We start from the raw sequence: 23,032 nt of genomic DNA, 5'->3' as shown, positions 1-23,032 counted from the left end.
TGCCCATCTGTGAGAATTCCACATGACAACAAAATCAATTCAGCAAACACAAATATGTGCTGAATTTCATCAATGTTGTTATGTTTAATGAAATGATGATGGTAATCACACACATAAATAACAAAAACCATAGCTGACGCTACTCCAAGCCAACAACTTTCTCATGTTGCCGACATTGACACCCTGTTGACTAGCGTGTGCACCACCTGTTTGGGACTAAGGCGGTGAATTTTATGTGTTTTGCAGGTGGTAAGTGTGCACACTCAACCTTATTTAATTATTATTTCTTAGTTTACTAAAGTCTATGGTTGTAGGTTCACATTCATTAAAGTTTGGGCGGACAAACTTATATTTTATAAGAGTGTTCACATCGGGCTGGAATATTTTAATGAACCGGGACCAATTACGAGGTTTGGGGACCTGGGCATTGGACCAAAAGCCCACGAATTGCTAAAAGAGACCAAGGAGTTATTTTTGACATCCACGAGTTGCTTTTCTGGGTGCTTGGGGTGTGGAGCAAGCTAAGGGCAGCCAAGAGAGCTGGCTGACTGCTTCTCTAGAGAGCACATGGGCTATGGACAGAAAATAAGGGAGATATGAAGCTGGTCGACTACTTCTCTTCTTCTCTTTAGTGCTAGAACAGAGTACAGGTGGCTGGTTGACTTTTGATGTACCTGCAGCAGAGCTGGCTGACTACTTTTCGTCTCCTCTTTAGTGCTGGCCGGGTTGTACAAAGGCTATAGGGACCAGACAAGTCGCACATAAACTCCATAGGGCTGGTTGACTTTCTGTATTGATTCTCTTTTGGCTGGCTGTACTGAATTACAGCAAATCTCAGCCATACTTCATGGGTTTCCTTGACATGGAATAGATACAGGTTGTGCCAGGCTTCAACATAGCTTCATGGGATGCAAAACGATCGGTCTAAGTGCTGTTTTGGGCTTGTTTGGAGCTGCTGAATTGCACAATTGTGTGGACAGCCGTGAAACTAAGAAATAGTTGGTGACTGTTAAGCCCAGGTTGGTGACCACGGGCTTGGTTTCATGGGACAGCAGTTGGTGACTGCTTTGGCCCTGGATGGTGATCGAGGGTTGGCTTTATTTGGACAGAAGTTGGTGACTTCTTTGGCCTTGGTTGGTGACCGAGGATCTATTTTCTCTATTGGGCAGTTGGTGACCAAGAGCTTGTATTGTTTTGTTTTCCACACAGATTTGGATAAATCTGGTGCTGGTTGAGGAGTGAAACTCCCGGGCACCCACATCTTGTACAAGAGAACACACTCTGTTGGTAATACCTCCGAGGGAGGGGGGGGGGTACCGGCCCAACTTCAGCCCCTAGTGCTGTAGCTTGTGTCATGTGCAAGATTATCTTATGTGGTTTCAGGATGTATATGTACATGATGTATGTGACAGATGTGTTGATTAATGCTCATGTTGTGATGGATGTTGAAGGTATGCTGTGATTTGGGCCACTAGTTTTGTGTATTACACGTGCCTGCTTGTGACAACACAAGCCATCTTGTCCACCCGACCTTCTAGGTGTCATCTTCGAGAGAGATCTCCAGTTGCAGCAGGCTAGACGTCGGAGACCTAGTGGGTCGAGGTGATCCTCTACATGGCAACTTCAGATCGGAGAACTTCCACATAGATAGGGTCGCTCCACCGCGTACAGAGTTTATATAAGATCACAGCTGCTGAGGATACACATTGATCTCCCCTTTGCTAGATTGAGGTCTTGTACCTGAGACTTGAGAGGCTGAGTCCTTTTCTCTTCTTTTTTTTAAAAACTCCCACCATATGCTTCAATCATTACAGGCCTACTTTGTGTCATTATCATTCACATGGCTGGTTTTTCTTTCTTTCTTTAGTTAGGTGGTTATCTTTTTCCATGATACAGTTACTTCTGGATGTATCAGTGCATAAGCTCTTCAACAATTTATTTAAGTCTTGTCCTAACATTGGAATGAGATTTGAACCAAGATAAGGTGCAAATATAAGTGGGCTCATCGTAGCGCGGGGTCAGCAGGCCAGGGGAAGTTTGGGGGGGGTGTATGTTTACAAGGGGTTTGTTGGTTTGCTCTTTCCAGCCCCCCAAAGGTGGGATAATTATGCTGGCCTGGTTTCAACTGGATGGCTGTGACTAGTGAACGAATGGGGCTCTGTCTATTTTGGTCCTCTCTGCCCCTGCGTTTGCATTCTATCATTGAAAAAACACTATTTAATAACTGGATTTAAAATTTGGCAAGGAAAAGATATCACACTACTTTGGTATGGAAGTGTTAATGGATTAGTTTTCTGTGTTCTGTTTGGCTTGTGGAGTTTTGTGGTATCACTTAGCCCATGTGAATCATACTGCATTGACTGGGCAGAAAAAACATCTTCCCTTTGTTCTTGTACAGGAACTATCAAGTGATTGTAAACATTGCACTGCCAACAGGATGATGCGGAGAAAGAGAGAGAGATTGATTCTGGAACTGGAGCAGAGCCTACTACTGACAAGGTGAACTTGCTGTGGTATTATCCACTTGTCCAAGTTTTTGCATTTAAAAAGAAATGAAGGCAAGTTATAGTTCGACCAATTCCACTTTGGAGATGCATGTTGCTTTGCAGGATACAGAGGAACCTTTGAAAATTTCTAGTGGTTCTCCCCTTCCAGGAGTGAAGGTCAGAACATGTTGCACTCTGAGTTTCTGAGGTTTTTCCTTTGAAAGTTTGTGTTAATCTCATTGTTTTGATTCTAACTTGAGTTTTTATTGATGGTAATGAATGTCCAAGGCTTCTGGAGACATCGGGCAGATCCCCAGAAACGTGCTTGAGATTTTACGAGATCAAGTATTTGGGTTTGATACTTTCTTTGTGACCACTCAGGAACCTTACGAGGTAGGTTTAAGAGTTGCATTTGCAAAGAATCATTTGGATCCTTAATGGTTCATTTTTCTTGTCTTTCTTTCCTGCTTACCAACTGAGAAACACTCTTAATCTATCATCATCTGGTAGAAATAGTAATGAATTGAGGTGGGTGTGGATGACCTGTGATATGAGATTTTACTGCTGTCATATCTTAAAATTCTGCTCGTATCAATGGCTTGAACACTGTCTTTTTATTCAACAAATTATGGCCATTTTAAGAGAAACATGATCTGTAATCTCCGTGCAGCTTTTTTAGAACAAAATGTGTCTTGGAAAATTTAAAAATCTGAAAAATATAGATGACTTCCCTCTCTAATTGGCATAAAAAGAAAGCAAAAATGCTGGATTGAACTGGCTCCTCCTTAAGCATTGCAGGAATGCAGTTATTGCAACTCTTGCAGGGGGAGTGTTTTGGTGCTTGCATGCTAAGGGTGCTGTCATATCTTAAAATTCTGCTCGTATCAATGGCTTGAACACTGTCTTTTTATTCAACAAATTATGGCCATTTTAAGAGAAACATGATCTGTAATCTCCATGCAGCTTTTTTAGAACAAAATGTGTCTTGGAAAATTTAAAAATCTGAAAAATATAGATGACTTCCCTCTCTAATTGGCATAAAAAGAAAGCAAAAAATGCTGGATTGAACTGGCTCCTCCTTAAGCATTGCAGGAATGCAGTTATTGCAACTCTTGCAGGGGGAGTGTTTTGGTGCTTGCATGCTAAGGGTGCCAGGATTCACAATACCATTAAGCTTTGAGAAATATTAAAGGCATATTAGGTCATGAAACCATTAGGTTTGGGACCCTAGACACCTAGCGTACACCCCCATTCAAAATAACTTGGACTGCTACGAAAAAGCCTTGAGTTGCTTTACTAAGGCTTTACAGGCAAGCTGCCCAAGGAGTTAATGATCCGGTAACAACTGAAGATTGTCTTGGGTTGGCAGGGGAGCAGGAAAGAGTAAGTAACTGCAGAAACAGTGTGGGGGTGTAGGGAAATGATTCCAGGAATCACTATAAAGAAGTATCACCTAACATAGAAGTTTATGGGTGATTGGAAGTTTATGAGATTGTAAAGCCTTGAGCTGCTTTACTAAGGCTCACAGGAAAGCTGCCCACGGAGTAAATGATCACAAATCATTTGAAGATTTTCTTGGGTTGGCAAGGGAGCAGGAAAGAGTAAGGATGAAAAGTAACCGCAGAAACAGTGTGGAGGCATGATTCCACGAATTACTAGAAAGAAGTACCACCTAACATGGAAGTTTATGGGTGATTGGAAGAGAGAGAAAGACAGGTGGATGCCTTTTTCTTGAAGACCCCAAGTAACAAGGGAGTGGACCAGGTTGGAAAGGAACTGCAGAAGTTCTGTGTGGGGGCATGAAGGCGGTCTCTACTGCAAAGAGATGTTGTCGAACATGAAAGTCATGGGTGATTGGTAGTGAAAGGAAAAGACAAGTGGATGTCTTTTGTTTCAGACTCTTTTTTCCAACTAAGAAAAGATCCTTCATTAGTCATAAAAGAGAAACGTTCAAAAGGAAAAAACAGCCCCAAAGCAGGGCCTGATAGGTACCTCCCTCGATAGAGGTAGAATGAACTGAAAAAAGGGGGGGCTGCCTCTTTGGCTGGCCACTGTTGGAGGAAGACTACATCGGGTGTGAGGGAGAGGAAAAAGCCACACTAGGGTATGTGGAGTGAGATTGGTCCATCATCCTCTCTCGTGAGGAAAGGGCCCAGACTCCAAGTGCATAACAGAAGTACATACTTTGGAAGAGGGATGAGGTTAAATGGAGGGAGAGCTGGAAGTGATGGGAACCACTTGGGTGCAAAAGCTCTGCATCCGCTCTAAGTCGCCTGTGAGGCACTCCCACAGTCATCGTAGGGTGTACCACCATGCCATCAATGGCCTTTGCGTAGGATTATACGTATGTGGTAGTAGTGACTGTGTGAACGGGGGCTTACCAGGGACACTTTTTCCCTCTACACGTTATAGAGGGTTTTTCCCCTTGACATTTTGTGTCCGGACACTTAAAACTTTTACATTTCTGGTTTGTACTTAGGGTACTTGTGGTTGTACACATCTTACCACTTCATTCTAGTATATCCACACTTCCAAGCTCCCTACCGTGTGTTCTTGCTGTTTTTTGTGTATTTTTGCTGAATATTAGGGTTTCTTAGAACCCAACAGTGGTATCAAAGCTCTAGGTTGATTGTGCGGCCTCAAAATTTAATTTTTTGCCCGTCCGTATAGCTCATACCCAACCGTACATCCTTGCACCGCCTCGCACCTGTCCGTAAGCTCTGCCTGAGCCTGTGCTTGACCATATATTCTCGCCTTGTTTTGAATATGTTTGTATATCCTTGCGCGAAGATTGTATAGTGACCGTACTTGCACTCGGTAGTATTCATACCATGAGTACCTGCTTGCATTTCTACTTGCAACACCTGCAAACTTCAAAATTTGGGGCTTTTTGCAATTTTCTGCACAATTTTTTGTGTGCAGACACCTTTACTTTTACATTCCGGCTTTGTACTTAAGAGTACTTGTGGTTGTACACATCTTATCACTTTATTCTAGTATATCCACACTTTCGAGCTCTCGATTGCCTCCTACACCATGTTCTTGCTATTTTCTGTGTATTTTTGCTGAACATCAGGGTTTCTCAGAACCCAACAGTGGTATCAAAGCTCCAGGTTGATCGTGCGGCCCAAATTGTTTTTGTTGTCCGTAAAGCTCCTACTCGACCGCACATCCACGTGCCGCCTCGTACCGGTTGTACACCTGCACGAGCGTGTAACCGACCGTACCTCCATGTGCTCTCGCAAACTTGTTTGTATATCCTCGTGCGGCGCCCATACAGTCGCCATACTTGTAGTTCGTTTTGTTCATACCTTCAGCGTTGCTCGCATTTGTACTTGTAACACCTACAAATTTCAATATTTGGGGCTTTCTACAATTTCATCACAAATTGGAGCATTAAACCTTCAAGGTAACAATAGTTCTTATGAATTTTGCTTTCAGCTGTCCATTTCTCTCCCTGGAGGACTTTTTTGTAGTTGATTGCCACAAGGTAGTTTGCTGTGTGTTGCGTTTCCCAAGGGGAAGTTCACAAAAAGCATTTCAGAAATTGTGTGCATTGCTGCCCATGCAGTTGCAATTAGAAATGGTACAAAATGCCAGAGATGTATCTAGTGTATTGGCACAGGAAGACAAGCTTGACGGGAGTAATTACTCCTTGTGGAGCTTAATGATCAAAAACTTGCTTGTGGCGAAGGGCCTATGAGGTTTTGTGAGCGGGGATGTTATCCGTTCTTTAGACATTGTGCCTCGGATGCCTCAAAGAGTTGATGGGGCGAGGTGGTTAGCTGGCCCAAGCTCACCTGCATCACTTGCTGCGCTCCACATGAGCAAAGAAGATGGGATGTGAGAGATGCACATGCCATGCCTTTAATTGCTTTGTCCATCAAGAGGTCAATTATACCTCATATCCGGTCTTGCAAGACATCAAAGCATGCTTAGGATACGTACCAAGCTAGGAATGAGGCGAGGGTTATGTACTTGAAAAGACAACTTGATGGTATACATATGAATGAGTGGGACAACATGTCGGATCACTTCACGAAGATCCAGGATCTTTGTGTAAACATTGATGAAGTGATTCCGGATAGCCAGCTTGTGTCTATGACACTTAACTCTTTGCCTGAGTCATACTTGAGCTTCCACACGTCGCTGAACGTGTAAACTAGGGAAAACCCTAACCCACTCACATTTGAGGAATTGGTGGGGCTTTTGTTGCGAGAAGGAAGAACCTGTCTATGGGTATGCGTGGCCATGATCATGCATTTGTGGCACATAAAAAAGGCAAAGGCAGAACAACTAAGGGCTGATTCCGAACAACCATCAAACAAGGAGAGGGACGATGCACGCAAGCAAGCCCAAGAAAAAGGGCAAGTCTCATTACTGCAAGAAGCCAACGCATTATAATGATGAATGCGGAAAGAGGATAGCCAAAGAGAATCAGAAAGAATATGGTATTGTTGTTGGTGACTCTGCTACTACTCTTGTAGGTTATAGTGATTACAGTGATTCAGATTGGGTTGGTGAGTATCGACACCAAAGTGCTCATAGTGATTCAGATTGGGCTGGTGAGTATTGACACCAAAGTGTCCACAAGTGAGAATTGCTTTTTCCATTGGCAGCTCATGTACGAGCACGAGGCAACTTTCACTACTACAACTGAGTGTGTATGGTTGAGGAAATTCATGGCAGATCTTCGTGAGTGTTAGTAGACACCCACTCCCATTCTCACCGACAGTGAGAGTGCTATGGCTGTAGCACAAGGAATCCAGTTTTCCATGCTCACACCAAGCTTACAGAGATTCATTATCACTATGTTGGAGAGAGGTTACATGCAGGGGAGATCAGCTTGATCTATTGTCCTACACATGATAACATTGCATATTTGTTTACGAATGAGTTGTCTCAAGAGAAGTTTGGAGCTTTCTACAAAGCTTTAGGTTTCAATAGACTCTAGAACCTTTGCCCGGCGACCACAACCTATGTGGTGCTGAAGATTCAATGCAGATACTAAGCGAATGGGCCACAAAGAAGGTAATTGCTTCAAAAAGGAGGAAAAGGAACAAGAGCAACATCATGCAAATCTTTTTATTGAAGATGTTCCAGAACGATTCGAGGATAGAGACAAGGATGCTGAAGATGAAGAATTTCACGCCGTCATTGCTTAAGTTTAAAACCTCTCTCTCCGTAAGGTGGGAAACTATGACTGGGCTTTCTAAAGCCCTTATCTTTTTATGTTAAGAGTCAATAAGGTTTCTCTGCCCTGCCTTGGATAGTCCGCCTAAAATCTGATTGTATGTTTGTGTGTTCCCACCCACACCCATCACATCTCCATCCATATAGCACACATATGCACAATCCCTATACGAAGTACCAGATCAGCTCCCCATCCACCACCATCACATCCACCTTCTTCACATCCGACATGGTAGCCCGAGCCATCCAGAGACTCAAAAACAGTAGATCATAGGACCATGAGGGCCTCTTGGCAGAGCACATCTCCCATGCGGGGGAGAGACTGGCACCCCTCTTGGCCCATATGTTCAAACGGGCTCTTTCGGAAGGCTTCTCACCCACCTAGACATCGCATATCATCACACCTATCCATAAAGCCGGAGATCCCATGGACCCCAACAACTACATGACTATTGTGATTGGCCACACGCTAGCCAAACGTTATGGGTTAGTATTTGAGCTTGAGCTCAACACACTAGCAGAGAGACATGGGCACATAGCATTAGGGTAGGCAAGCTTCCTGTGGTCATTTTCTACTCTGGATCACATCTTCACCCTCCAAGCCATCATAGAGGAGGCCAAAGCATGACACCAATGGGTTTACTGTTGCTTTGTGGATTTCCGCAAAGCATTTGATACAGTGCCTCGAGCTAGACTACTGCAAAGACTCCAAGATTTGGCGGTACCATTAGACATGATTTCGGGGATCATGGCATTATATGAGTCGGTCATAGGGCGGGCGAGATGCCCAGGAGCATTATCAGAGGAGATCTCTAGTACCGTAGGAGTGAAGCAAGGATTCCCACCACTGTCTCCCACTCTCTTTCGCCTCTACATTGACGAGATTTTGGCCTTCATTGATAGAGGAGAGGCATGCATAGTCACAAGGAATGGGCATTTTTAGACTCGGGAATGTTGGGGATGGCAGCATCTTCCTGTTCCCATTCGCGTCGCATGTCACTCTATAGTCATAGGGAATGGCCATTCTCAATCTTTTCTGTCATTATTCCCCGTTCCCATTTCGTGTCCCATGTGACTATGGGGGCATGAGGCGTATCACTAGCAGGCCTCCTTGTTTTCCATACTACTTTATGTTGATGACATTGTGCTTATTGCAGATTCTCTAGAGGCTCTCCAGAGGCATCTTGACACGTTACATGACTTTTGTGTACATTGGGATCTCACTATAAACCTTGGGAAAACAAGGTTATGGTCTTCACATCCCCTCTTTTCACATCTCGATTGAGTTTCACCTACATGGGCAGCCCAGTGGAGATTGCATACTCATATGTTTACTTGGGAGTCACTTTTACAGGATTGGTCTTCTCGATGAGCCATGCTGTAGAGGCTAGATTAATGCGAGGGTATGCTTCTCTTGCTCTCATGGAGAGACAGTGTTTTCAGGCCCACTTCTAGGAGCCGAGGACCAAGATGTGGCTATTTGACACCTTGGTCACTCCGGCATTGATGTATGGAGCACCCTTCTGGGCACTTGATCGTACAACGGCCAAATGGCAGAGGATAGAGAGGCCTCAGGTCATGATTCTCTCCCGTATGATACGCAACAAACCATCGGTCCCACGCAATATTATCTTGGCAGAGTTTGCTGCAACACCCATGCATAGTCACAAGAAACGTTTCGAGGTTTTTTTTTTCGTTTCGAGGTTTTTGGGGTTTTGTTTCGAAAGGTTTCGTCCCTTGGCTAAGAAACCGCGAGGTTTCAAAAAATCTATAATTTCATGAAGTATAAATACGTAAAGAATTTATAGTAGCCATCTAAAAACATAGTGTAATGATGAAAAAATGGTCTCCTTTCACATATCTCGAGGAACCATCCTTATTTTGGTGAGGCATTATAGCAATTTTGCTTGATTAGAGATCACAAGTGGTTGAATCAAGGACTCTTAAGAAATTGAAGAAGAGAAGGTAGAAATTGGGAAAGATTTAAGACATTGAAGGAAGAAAAAGGGAAAAGAAGAGAAAAGGAGAAGAAGAGCAAGGGAGAAGAAGAGAAATGAAGAAGAAAATAAGAGAATGAAGGAAGCGGGAGTAGAGGTGAAAGAAGTAGCAAAAGGTGGAAAAGGGAAGCGGGAGGCAAGAGAAGAAGAGGGAAGGAAGGTGATGAGGAGGATATTGAAAAAAACAAAAAAAATCCCGAAAAAATCAGGGGAAAAAAATTCAAAACCTGAAATTTGGGCGAAACTGTCGTACTGGAGAGGTTTCGAGGTTTCAAAAGCTAGAAACAAGTTTTTTTGTTACTATGCACCCATGGTAGTAGAGGGAGTCTTCCAGACAGTTACATACATTCACAGGATTAGTGCCATGTCCCCTTGGAGACTCCCAAGGCTTGCCCTACAGTCCTCCCAGCAGCTCGTAAGCAGATGGGCACGAGTCATGGTATAGCCGAGTATGCACCTGGTTCCTGAGGTAGGGACTCAGGATGGATCGCCTCCCCCCACTCCACTATGACCTGGACTCCCGATTCATCAGGCTCTCTCAGGATGAAGAAGAAAATAAGAGAATGAAGGAAGCAGGAGTAGAGGTGAAAGAAGTAGCAAAAGGTGGAAAAGGGAAGCGGGAGGCAAGAGAAGAAGAGGGAAGGAAGGTGATGAGGAGGATATTGAAAAAAACAAAAAAAATCCCAAAAAAATCAAGGGAAAAAAAAACAAAACCTGAAATTTGGGCAAAACTGTCGTACTGGAGAGGTTTCGAGGTTTCAAAAGCTAGAAATAGGTTTTTTTGTTACTATGCACCCATGGTAGTAGAGGGAGTCTTCCAGTCAGTCACATACATTCACAAGATTAGTGCCCTGTCCCCTTGGAGACTCCCAAGGCTTGCCCTACAGTCCTCCCAACAGCTAGCAGCAGATGGGCACGAGTCATGGTATAGCCGAGTATGCACCTGGTTCCTGAGGTAGGGACTCAGGATGGATCGCCTCCCCCCACTCCACTATGACCTGGACTCCCGATTCATCAGGCTCTCTCAGGATGATAGGAAGCGGGTGATCAGATACGATTTCTTGGGACGATAGTCACTATACATACACGATACCTGGATCACCGCACTTGAGCCACTCTCACACAAATGGTAGTACTACATGGATACTTTCATGAGGCTTATAGAGGATGGTTTCATACTGAGGGCCAGATATCTTGACATATATGTGTCACATGCCATGCGGATTGCAATGGACCAGTTGTGGGTGTCATTGCACCGCTTGAGGATAGAGACTGGGATAGCCATGTAGATACCTCGTGAGGAGAGGATATGCACTATGTGCCAACAGGAGGTCGAGTTAAGAGGAGCACTTCATATGCAGATGCACCGTATATTATGAGATTTGAGGGAGGTTCCATTGTCTCTTCTTAGAGGGGTTCGGACTATCTAGGATCATGGATTACCCAGATCAGCAGTGCCTGGGCCTCTTCCTACTAGAGCTTCACCGCCAGAGAGACTCACTGATGAGGGAGTCGAGACCCCATGGGAGACACCCACCGCGGCCCAGGCAAGCATCACTCGGTTCTTCCGACCACGAGAGAATGCCCCACTAGCTATGGATGACATACTCACAGCCTCATTGAGCCACACATTCTTGAGTGCTCGACCCCCCGCCAGACCCCACTTTGGCGTGACTTTCGACCGGGCCACGTTACTACAATGAGCTCGACGCCCCAGACTCCTTGGACCTCGCCAGCAACACATATATCAGCCCCAGCTTGAATGAGAGCTCGGAGACAGAGCCACCTTCCCACTCCCGGTGGATCTGCAGAGCCTTCTACAGGCTAACCCCATGCTCGATATCCTTGATGGCCCCCTCCCCCTACCGGGGGATTAACTCCATAGGTTGTATGATGATGGTCCCACTTTGTATCAAATGGCTCGGATTTGACATTCTTAGCTCATAGCTCTAGTCTTTGTTTTCTTTTGTACCATGATGAGATTACATGTACACTATTCTATCACTTTTGGTCTCATAGACCCACAGGGTCTTTTGAAGATGTTTAATATAACTTTCTTTCTTTCTTTCTTTCTTGCTCTCCCTCTCTTTGTCTGTGCAAGCCATGGGCTTTCATCCACCATAGCTCATCAATACCCGGATCCCGAATCTCCGAGATCCTCACCATCTCCAATCAAACTAGAAATAGGCTCTTGTCAAACTAGGGTTCCCTGAGGTGTAGTCCTGGTCAAACCAATGGCACAGCATGCCTTCAGGGCAGGCCGCCATGGGCAGATGTTTTCCAAGTCAATACTGGTGGCACACCAATGATAGTCATACTGGCCTCCCATCTAGTCTTACTAGGTAGAGAGATTGCTAGTCTTACTAGTAGTCACAACTAGACCAGGGAGTACTAGTCATACTAGCAGAAACCTCTCATCTCGTCTTACTAGGTAGAGAGAATGGTAGTCATACTAGTAGTTAGAACTGACTTGGGAGTACTAGTCATACTAGCAGATCCCTTGGGTCATATTAGGCGGGCTGCGACTCCAGTCATTCTAGAGCATCACTTACCAGTCATATTGGCTATCAATAGACACCATGGCTAGTCATACTAATAGAGCATAATGCCCTGCATTCATGGCTTTTAGATACACATGATGTACACACATCCTAGTAAGCATGATTGGGGAGCCAAATGGTGACATCTCTTCCCTCTTCTAAATAGTTGGCCATAACTGAAAACCTTCAAGGTACCTACCCAAAAGCTTTGGATACTCCTTGAGAGTTACTTTTTGGACAGTTGGCCGTAACCGAAAAGCTTGAAGGTACCTACCCAAAAGCTTTGGATACTCCTTGAGAGATTGCTCATCCAAAAAGCGTCTGGTTGGCAAGTCCTACTAGCAACATTGCATATCCAACATGCTTGCTAGTCTCACCAGAAACTTTGCATGTGTCATATAATATGGGTGGAACCAAGCAACTAGTCAAGCTAGCATTGCCGCAAGGCTCCTTGATGCACTCAAACAAAGTTGCCTTGCCCATAAGAACAACTTAAACTGCCAAACTTCTCAAAAGCTATCAAAAATAGGTCTTTCTTAAGTGATGCATTTTTTTTTTCCGGAAAAAGATCCTTCTATTAGTTAACAAAAAACCAGCCACGAAAGGCTACATACAACCACGAAGGGCTAGATTCAAACTCGCCTCCATGTACATGGCGGGGATCAAAGGTAGAGAGAGATGCACTTCTCCTCCGGCTGGCCGCTCTATGAGGAGAAGGCTATCTCATACAAGGGGAGGGGGGAGGAAATAACCACATAGGTGGTGTGTACCCATGCATAAACATAAATACTTAAAACTCCTATGAGCTTAGTCTATGTATAATCGGCAATTAATCCTAGACCGTGGCACCCTTCATAAAAATAAGCAAGAAAAGGTTTTAAGAAGAAATAGACGCGAGAGATTGTCCCTCAATCACTAAGCTTCTTGCTCGCAGAAGATTACCAATTGAAGGAACTTGTTCCTAGAGAGCCAATCATTCTCCCAAGTTACCTTCAAGTCTTGGACTAAAAAGGCCTTACTCCTTGAGTTATTCCAACTGCTCAAATCATGTTGCATTCCCCGAGCCATCCACTTGAAAGGCAATAAGCTCTTTTAGATACCATATGCTCACTAAATGCTAGTAGCCTGTCATGAACCAACAACTATCACAAGTTTGGTTCCAACTGCACTTTTACCCTACCAACTTGGGCAAAAAATTGAAGGTAAGCTTTTCAAAATGTTAACCATCTAGGGATATCCTATACGACAATTTCAGAGTGTCCGGAAGAAGAGAGGTTGTATTGACCCGTTCTCACAATATTCCCTCCAAGACTCAATTGATTTTGAACCCTAACGTTCATAAGGATGAAATATTTTGATTCAATAACAAAACTAATGAGGATGAAATATTTTGATTGAATAACAAAACTAATGAAATTTTCGACTGTTAATCTACCTTTTGGGCAAGTAAAAACTCCCCGTCTAGTATTCTATATGTCGTTTATCTTCATGAATCCCGCAGACACAACACATAACCGCCTCAAACTAGAGGTTTACTTGCAGGAACTAGTAAGTATAAATACACAACTCCTTAATTAGAGGTCCACTTCCAACAACTTGGAAGTGTAATCCTCACCCAACATGTCCATGATCCGTAGCTCGTATAAGAGGTGAGAATCTATAGGTTGTGAGAGGTGTCCAAAGCTCAAAACAAATAAGGAGTAAGGAAATTTATGATAAATAAATGATGATGTGTAAAGGTTCCCGGGTGGCACTAACAGCGTGGCAGCGGAGAGGATAAGAGCAGATGTTGAAAAACCAAAATAGAAGGCGCATGGATGAAGGAGAGAGAAGGCACAAAGGTTCCAGAAGGCGGCGACCCAAAAAAGGGGTTTTTTGGGATGATTTACGGGACGGACGGAAAAACAAGAGACAGGAATTATGAGAAGCGCAGGAGTGAGTAAAGTGGGAGAAGTACCTACAGTGAAGCAAGCTAGTTGTAGTCAAAAGATTTCTTAATTTTCAAGGGAAGCAGACGTGATGTTCGGAGTAATCTAAGTGAATTTGGGTAAATTAGAGCAGAGAAGGTGCTAAGACCCAGAGAATCGATCAAGAGAGGTGTTTCTGGTTCGTTTCGATGAGGCATCTCTGTTAGAGACGTGATTTAATCCAGAATCGTGTCAGCTGGGTGCTGAATTGAGTCTGCAGTATGTGAATTGAATAGTAGTTAGTATTGGAATTAGGGTTAGGGTTGCAACCATAGTTGCAGTGAAACGTGTTTCATTCCACCTGAATGAAAACGAAACGTTTCATTGGAATGAAAGGTGTTTCTTTCATGTTGCCTGGGAAAACCTATGTTTTTTACCATTTTCTATCTTGAGAGCACGTTTTTCGAAAAAAAAACGTCTACAGGCGACTGGAAAACTGATTGAAGGAGCTCCTGCCTTGCACAAATCAGCTCCTCTAGTTTACTATTTGTCATCATTCATGCATGATTGCATCTATCAGGCTTCAACATACTTTACTTTGTGTATTTTAGACTTTACTTTACTTTTTTCGTAGCAGCTCAAGATTCAAACTTTCTGTGATCACTTTGAGTGCCATTATTGAGTAGTTGCCATTATTGATGATGAAATCTAGATCTTGATTCTTGATGTTGCCAGTTTATTCATGCCAATTGGTTAGTGACTCAGTCGGGTGCCCACTGTAATGATGCATGTTTAATATTGTTTTGCAAGGAAGGCATTATATTTTTAACATATTATAAACATGTATATAAATTTTGAGGCCTGTACCCTCCCTTTTTGTATGAAACGTTTTTGAAACTTTTGGAAAATGAATGAAACGTTTATGAAACACGTTTCATGAAACGCCTGGCAACTATGGTTGCAACGATGCACACACACACAAGATAGAGAAGCTTGAGAGCACACAAACTCAATAGATTAGAATGAACAAATGTGTGCCAGATACAAAAGATAAGTACACACCCCAAAATGAGTAGATAAGAGAGTGTACATGCGCACGGGGGAAAAAACCTCCTAGTGAGGGAAAAAGTGTCCCGGCGGTCCTAAGGGTGTTCATACAGATCACTACCATATAATGCTACAAATCCCTCCTGGAGTGATGATTTGAACATGTACAGGGTATGGCCAATCAATCTTGAAAAGGCAGTAAGCCCAAAGCTTTACGAAAAGCTTCGAACTTTTCACGAGGAAGAGCTTTCGTGAATAAATCTGCCATGTTGTCATGTGTAGGCACATAGAGACCAAGCTGATCTCTGCTGCAGAGTCTTTCCTTGACATAGTGGTAATACACCTCAATGTGCTTAGTGCGAGCATGAAACATTGGGTTCCTCACAATTGCTAATGCGCTTTGGTTGCCAGTGAAAATGGTAGTGCTAGACGACTGTCCAACACCAAAATCAGCCATAAGACGTCTGAGCCACACACACTCAATTGTAGCTTTCAAAGCTGCCCTGTACTCAACTTCACAGCTGGAAGTGGCCACTGTAGGCTACTTCTTGCTGAGCCATGATATACATGAATGTGCCTGGTACATATAAAACTTTAGAAAGAGTAAATGCGCCCCTATTTGCAGTAGTGAACACAACTCTACGAACTCCTTTGACAAGATATGAGGAACCATTTGCACATGTGACAGTTCCTGCACTTGGGATAAATTCCAGAGATGAGAACAAATTTTTTTGTGAAGTAATGTGCTTACTAGCACCACTGTCAAAGTACCAAGCATCCAATTCTGCCACTGACATGTATACATCATGAACAGAAGGGTCATAACTGCAAGTACAGTCCATGCCTAATCATCTCGAGCAAAACTTGTAGTTTCCTTCTTCTCTGCACTTGGTGCAGATGCATTAGCCACAGCCATGCTCGATTCTTTCTTTTTCTCCTTCTCTAGCCTTTTCTTGCACACTCATGTATGTAGTGTCTTGGTTTCCTACAATAGTGACACTTGCCCTACTTTTAGGCTTATCACCTTCTTTCTCTGCATCCTTACCTGAGGATTCTGATTTTGGCTTATAGCCATCATGCGAAGAAGCTTTACCTTTGCCTTTGTGATTGGCAACAAAAGCTTGGTCACCAACTCGCATATTAGATCTGTTTTGCCTAGACTGCTCTTCTTGCAAGAGTACTGAAACCAGCTCATCAAATGTAAGGACATTTGGATTTCTCTTCATCATGAGTCTAAGGGTAGAGGCAAAACTCTGATAAGAATCCGGCAATGCATTGAGAACTGTGGGCACCAATGTACTATCAGGATATATCTCATCCACACTAGCAGGTTGCTCCTTAAAATCTTTGATCTTGGTCAAGAAGCTGTCCATTGAGTCTCCCTCATTCATGTGCTCAGATTCCAACTGTTTGCGCAGATATGCAACACGTGCTTCGTTGCGCACCTGGTATAATGCAGCAAGTGCATCCCATGCCTGTTTTGAAGTCTTACATGACCGAATATGAGGAATAATGCTTCGCCTCACAAAAAGTGCAAGCAATGTATGTGCCTGTGCATCTCTTCCATCTCATCTCGTTTGAGCAAAAGTGGGAGATACTGGTGGTGCATGTGGAGGAGCCACATCTATATCAGATTCTACTTCAGATGTACCTGCAGTACCTGATTGCACTGGTAGTTGTGAAACAGGATGAGTGTCAATACCACTGACCACATTCCAAAGGCCTTTAGTAACCAGTACATGTCTTATCATATAGGACCACAATGGGTAGTTAGTCCCATCAAGTTTGTCCTTAGCAGACAACATGTTGAATACATCACTACTGCCAGCCATGACTTTCTACCAAATGCTAAATCTTTCAACACACTGCAAGTACTGAGTATTCAGTGAATGTAACCCTGGATGGCTGCCAACTGACTGAATCACTTGCAAAGTGTATGAAAAATAACATAGAGTAGAGAATAGAGTGTTACTAGGAAAAGTACGATGGTCGATGTTGTTGAAGACACTGCAGATGTGCTGCTGCACACCAAATCTTTGCCGCTACATACCCCAAACACCCAAAATCGAGCAGAACCAATCCAAAATGAGGCCTCTCTAGAACATCTGCAGAAACCTTGCGGTGCCCAAAACGCGCCCGAATCGCGCTGCGAACCTCGAAAACTCTATATACTTTGTATATACCTTCAGTATATACTTTGTATATACCTCGAAAGCACACTACAGTATATACCTTCTTTTCCTAAGAGGGTATCTCAATCGGAGACAGAAAAATAGAGTCGTGAAGAGGGAGGCAGACTACTAGATCAAGTGTCAACGAACCTAGCTCTGATACGAATTGTTGGAATTAGGGTTAGGGTTGCAACGATGCACACACACAAGATAGAGAAGCTTGAGAGCACAAAAACTCACTAGATTAGAATGAACAAATGTGTGCTAGATACAAAAGATAAGTACACATTCCAAAATGAGTACATAAGAGGGTGTACATACGCATGGGAGAAAAAACCTCCTAGTGAGGGAAAAAGTGCCCCGGTGGTCCTAAGTGTGTTCACACACATCACTACCATATAATGCTACAGTTAGAGTCTACAAGTGGAGAAACTACAAGTGTTTAGTGTGTTTGTTGGATAAGTTTGAACCCATTGTCTCAGGGTTGTTGAGACAGTCTTTCTTTGCTTTGTGAAGAGAACAGTGAGTTTGAAGTTTGTATCTGTGTCAAGGTCAATGAGATTTGTTATTTTGGAGCTTGGTTTGAGTTGTTCTGTTTGATTTTCTTGAGATAGAACACCTGTGGAGAAGTGTCTGATGATTTAGGAGATTTGAGCTGCTTCATGATTGAAACAGACTTCTTCTGTTGAGAATATGTTGTCAAAAAGGGGAAGAAGAGTGTCAGTTATTACAGGCAGTCATGTGTCTAGGGGATCAGGAGACGAAGTAAAAGGGTCGTTTTGATCATTTTGAGTATAAGGGAAGGGAAGTTATTCTGTGTCGAGTCTGACAGTTTGTAGTCTGACAGAGGTGAGATTGGGTTGTGGGCAAAGTGGTCATTCTGGAGCAGCTGTAACTTGATAGTGATCAATTGGATGTCTAGAGGTTCATATTTTGGTTTGTTTAAGTGTTTAGAAGGTTTAGAGGTCTCGGAGGACTCAGAACTAAGAAATTCTGCTCCAGTTAAGTCAGCAGCAGTGAGTAATCAGTAATCAGACGTCAGATCAGTCAATAGTAATTGGTTGGTTGCAACAAGGTGTCTTTAGGGTCATATCTTCATGGAACTAGGGCAGCCTAAGGGCTAGGAGGATACGACGCACATAAAAGAGAGTTTTTGATCGAAATAGAGATTCTGAGTCGGTTGGTTCTGTCTCCGAGAGCAGAATTGGTAACAGTTTAGACTAGTGAGATCAATGTCAGCTGTAGACCGCAGAGCATAAGGGGATGCTTAGAATGGTTATGGGACTGAGAAATTAATGGCAGCTGGACCAGGAGAACAATAAGGGAGTAAGGAGGTCAAATATTGGGGTTGGATTCTGCATCAGGCATCTGAACCAGTTTATAGGCATCTAGGGGAGAAAAGCATTGACAGGGCGTCAGCATAGGGTCTAAGAAGTTTAGTATAAAGTGTTTATGGTTGGCTGCCATTGGAGGACACTTTGGAAGACAGGTGGACATGTTTCTGTCTGGAATCTGTTGCAATCATCTGTCCTAAAGCTATGGTCAGGTTTTGATCATTTCTGTGTCAGTCATTTGAGGCAGTTTTTTGTCAGTTTTTCTGTTAGCAAAGGATCAGAAGGGGGTCGGCCAAGAGTTTGGTAAGCTTTTGGGATAGTAGCTATAGGGTTAGCTGATGTGGGAGGATTGAAGAGGATCCGTGAGGACTCATTTTGGTATGGAAACATGAAGAAGATTTCGGAGGCGGTTCTCTTTCATTTCTGTATTAGTTGAAGTGAGTTCTGGTCAGCAAAAGGATGCTAATGAGTGCTATGGAGTTCTAGAACAAGTTTTTGAGGCGTTCTGATATTAGCGGATAGTTTTTGGCCTGGGGTCATTAGCTTGTGTCTGTTTGAGGTGACAATCAATATCTGATCTGTCTTGGGCAGTTGGGAGAGATTTAGGTCACCTAGTCGTCAGCTGAAGTCAGCTAAGGCTTTTGGGTTGAAAATCTAAAATCTTGAAGGTTTGGTCTGACCATAGAGGACAGTTGGAAGTAACAGCCCAGTCGGATTGAAGATGTAGTGGTGACAATTTGTGTTAGCGAGAGGACAAGGGATAGAGTCTGAGCTGATTGGTGCTATTTGAGTAGGGATCCTGGTATCCCCAAGTTTTGATCTTCTTACATTTTCTTCTTGTGTGTCTACTGGTAGTGTTATAGAGGCCATCCCTATTTCGGTCAAAGCTGGTAACTGAACGATTGTCTGGTGTTAGTTCTATCTAGATGCCCGGCTTCCGCATAGTTAGGCTAAATTAGCCATGTACAAGCGGTCTGGAAACCTTGGCATCCTCAATTATACCATTACCACAAGATTGCCTGACATGACATCTTTGGTTATGTCAATCTCGACAAGATCGCTTGCTACCACCCAATGGCTATCTGGATAATACTATGGATTCATAGTGAACCTTGGTACTCTCTAAACATCCCAAAGAGAAAGATCCCCAAATCTCACAGAACAAGAAAAAACACAACTTTCCATGCTATAATCCACAAGATGGAGCTTCTAGCCAAGGTTTTTGGAGTGGATCTCATCCCTAATCACTAAGGCTGAGCAAGCCCTTGATTCGATGCAATGAAATCCAAGCCTTTTGGGCCTAACAATCATGCAAATATCCGAGAAATTATTTCAAGCTTGCAAATCGAATGTCCTAAATGCGATTGGATTCGGAACAAAGTCCTTGCTGCCCTTGTCGTTTGGAGAGAGCATGTTTTTAGGCACACTTCTAAGAACCTAGTACCAAATGCTGGTTGTTTGATACTTTGGTCCGCCCGACAATGCCTGGGAGAGGAGGACTGGTAGAGAGTGGAGAGATCGTAGGTTATGATGCTCTCACACATGATCATATGTAAGCCATAAGTGTCACTTGCCATAGTATTGGCCAAGTTCGGATCAGCCCCTATTGTCATAGATGCCCTGTTCTAGGCCGTGACGCTGTCACATACATAGAGCACATCTTCACACTACATGGAGATCGCCTCCCACGATTTGCCTTGGAGTCCTCTAGACAGCTAGCACCAAAGGGACATAGCAGTTGTTGGCATACACTCATCACCGGTTGGTTTCAGTCACATGGCTTTGGGATGGAACCCCCTCCCCCCCCTCCCCCCTTCTTTTGAGTACAGCTTGTTCTCCTTGATCTCTCACGGCAGGAGATCAACCGCATCATTCGTATAGATCTGACTAGACTTCATACAGACCGGACAAAGATATCCTCGGCTCAGCTTTCTTTGAAGCTTCAGTCATACGAGTAGAGGGCGTCTTAGGAGAGAGACGGGTATGCAGGCTATGTTGAACAGGGGAGATCGAGTCTGAGGAGCATTACATACTTAGATGGCTAGTTTACTGTGAGATACATGGACACTACCACTCTCTCTTTAAGGAGGGGTTTGGGCCCTTCTCATAGGTGATGCATTACAGAGATCAGAGATGCTTGGGACTATGCCTATTGGAGTTGAGGCACCACAGAGATAGACTATTGACGCAGCAGCCCGAGATGTAGGATACCGCACACTGACTTCTTTGGCCTCGAGCAGAGAGCCCCTGCTAACACTCAGCCTGCGTGCGATTTTCTGGGACACATGGACTAGTACAAATCTGCATCGAGTGAGCTCCCTCTAGACCTGTGGCAGGGTAGCATCACACACCTGGGGAGTCCTTCGAGAGAGCACTGTCCCTTCAGAGAGCCAGACACCCCCTGCTCCTGGGGATTGAGACCGTCTACTCATGAGCCAAGGATATAGCGAAAAGAAACCCCTGGCGGCAAAAAGAAAAAACGGAAGAAAAAGGAAAAAGAAAAAACCAAGTTAATACACATTTAGATTTCTCTTTGAACGACCATGCTCAAACAAATTGCTTAATTATGAAACCTCTATTTGGTTGCTTATTCTATGGTGTCTTTATGAACCCATGCATTTGATTTATAACCAAAATCAGTACTTAATGCAATCAACAAATCTTTTAAAACCAGTACTAAAAGTGAAGCTTCACCAGGTGTATCATAATTATATCAAGTTCTTGATCTGCTATCTTTTTACTGCAAAGTTGTAAAAGCTCACTTTATTAGTGCTAGTTTGCTGTAAAGTGCCACAGTGCTTGTTATTGTGACTTGCAGAATCGCAGTCTTCACACCCCTGTATACCATGCTTTTGTACTTGTTTCAGGGTGGTGTACTTTTCAAAGGTAATCTCCGAGGTGATGCTTCAAAGAGCTATGCAAAAATAAACACTAGACTCCAGGTAAAGAAGCACACTTTGTATAGTATTTAACTGATGCACTTGGCTGCACTTCGTATTAATATAAATAATGTTACAGGATAAATTTGGAGATCAGTACAGGCTTTTCCTTTTGTTTAATCCTGATGATGACAAGCCAGTGGCAATTGTTACTCTGAAGGAACTCGTGGAGCCAGATCCTGCTAGTAAGAACCTCTGCATCCTGGTTTACTAAAACATTATGAGGTTTGGTTAGTTGAAAATTAAAGATTCTCTGACGATTTTACCTTTCCCATTTTCAGCAATACCGGAGTGGGTTGCCGCAAGCGTGTTTGGATTGGTTACTTTATACACAATTCTGCTCAGGAATTCCCCTTCTTTACAAGTGGACTTCTTGTAAGTCAAATCTCAAGTTCTTAATTTTCATATTTGCCAAACAAAAGATTACCTTACCCACAATAAAATAGAGGAAGAGAGGCAAACTAACCTTTATGTACAGCTTATTTGTTTAGAAAAATCTGATTCATCAGATGTTACTTGCCTTGAAGCATTTCCTAGATGATTGTTCAAAAGAAAAACTGAAAATGCTTTTTTTTTTCCAGTGTTCTTAACTATTGTGACAGCTCTTCAGCCTGCCTCGTTTAATTGAGTGTTGGTTTTACATGGCTTTCCACGGCTAAGTTTGCCTGGAATATCGGTGGCAGCTATATTCTCTATAACTTATCCTTCACATTCTGCTAACTGTGCCAAAATCAGCAAAGCTAGCAATTTGTTCTCAAACTACACCAGATACGGTTTCATGATGACGCAGCAAGCTCATGGGAACTCAAAAGTTTTTCAGCATTAAATCCTATTAAATGTCAGATGGCCCTGTTAACTGGGCTGGGCCGGGAGAAAAGGCCCTGAGGTCAAAATACCTTTTGATACATCCAACCATGCATATGGGTAGGTTGTGTTAGTGTGTCAAAGCCCATCTTTTTTGGCAGTGAGCCCATCAAGTATAGCTTTCACATATCTGCAGTGGCTGCTGCATCATCACCTCTATGAAGTGTTTTTTAGCGCAAAGCTTGTGTGCTTTTGATTGGAGTAAAACAGAGGGATTCGTGGAGCATGGGATGGAATGAAGTAGGGGAGTGTTTTAACTATTTTGGTCTGTTCCACTCTCTGAGCAATGCCCAGTATACCTCTACCAGACCCTGGAGTTTATTGTACACTTGCAAAGCTATATGGTTCAGTTTTGGAGGCTGAAACTAGCTCACATGTGGAATGTCATGGCATGAGAGCAAAGGGGCAAGCAGGTTTCAGACGCTCCTACTTGACATTGGATCACATCTTCACAGTGAGTACCATCATCGAGGAGGGATGATCGGGAGGCAAGAAGATCTTTTGTTGCTTTGTGGATTTCCGCAAGGCATTTGACACAGTCCCATGTGCTCGCC

General features: G+C 43.4%; 1 protein-coding gene across 1 annotated transcript in view; it reads left to right on the top strand.

The window, feature by feature from the left end:
* The window catches only part of EGY2 (ethylene-dependent gravitropism-deficient and yellow-green-like 2), a 111,276-nt gene that overhangs the window by 53,448 nt on the left and 34,796 nt on the right, over positions 1-23,032 (top strand). Inside the window, exons 3-8 of the mRNA XM_086783025.1 lie at positions 2,437-2,499; positions 2,610-2,663; positions 2,775-2,879; positions 21,543-21,617; positions 21,694-21,799; positions 21,896-21,989. Coding sequence (XP_086639151.1) covers positions 2,437-2,499; positions 2,610-2,663; positions 2,775-2,879; positions 21,543-21,617; positions 21,694-21,799; positions 21,896-21,989 — 497 coding nt within the window. The remainder of the gene's footprint in view (positions 1-2,436; positions 2,500-2,609; positions 2,664-2,774; positions 2,880-21,542; positions 21,618-21,693; positions 21,800-21,895; positions 21,990-23,032) is intronic.

This window comes from Cibotium barometz, chromosome 45, assembly GCF_041138505.1.
Source record: "Cibotium barometz isolate CiBa-2024 chromosome 45, ASM4113850v1, whole genome shotgun sequence".
Taxonomy (NCBI): domain Eukaryota; kingdom Viridiplantae; phylum Streptophyta; class Polypodiopsida; order Cyatheales; family Cibotiaceae; genus Cibotium; species Cibotium barometz.
Note: the sequence above shows the minus strand (reverse complement) of the source record. Positions and strands in the feature narration are given on the sequence as shown.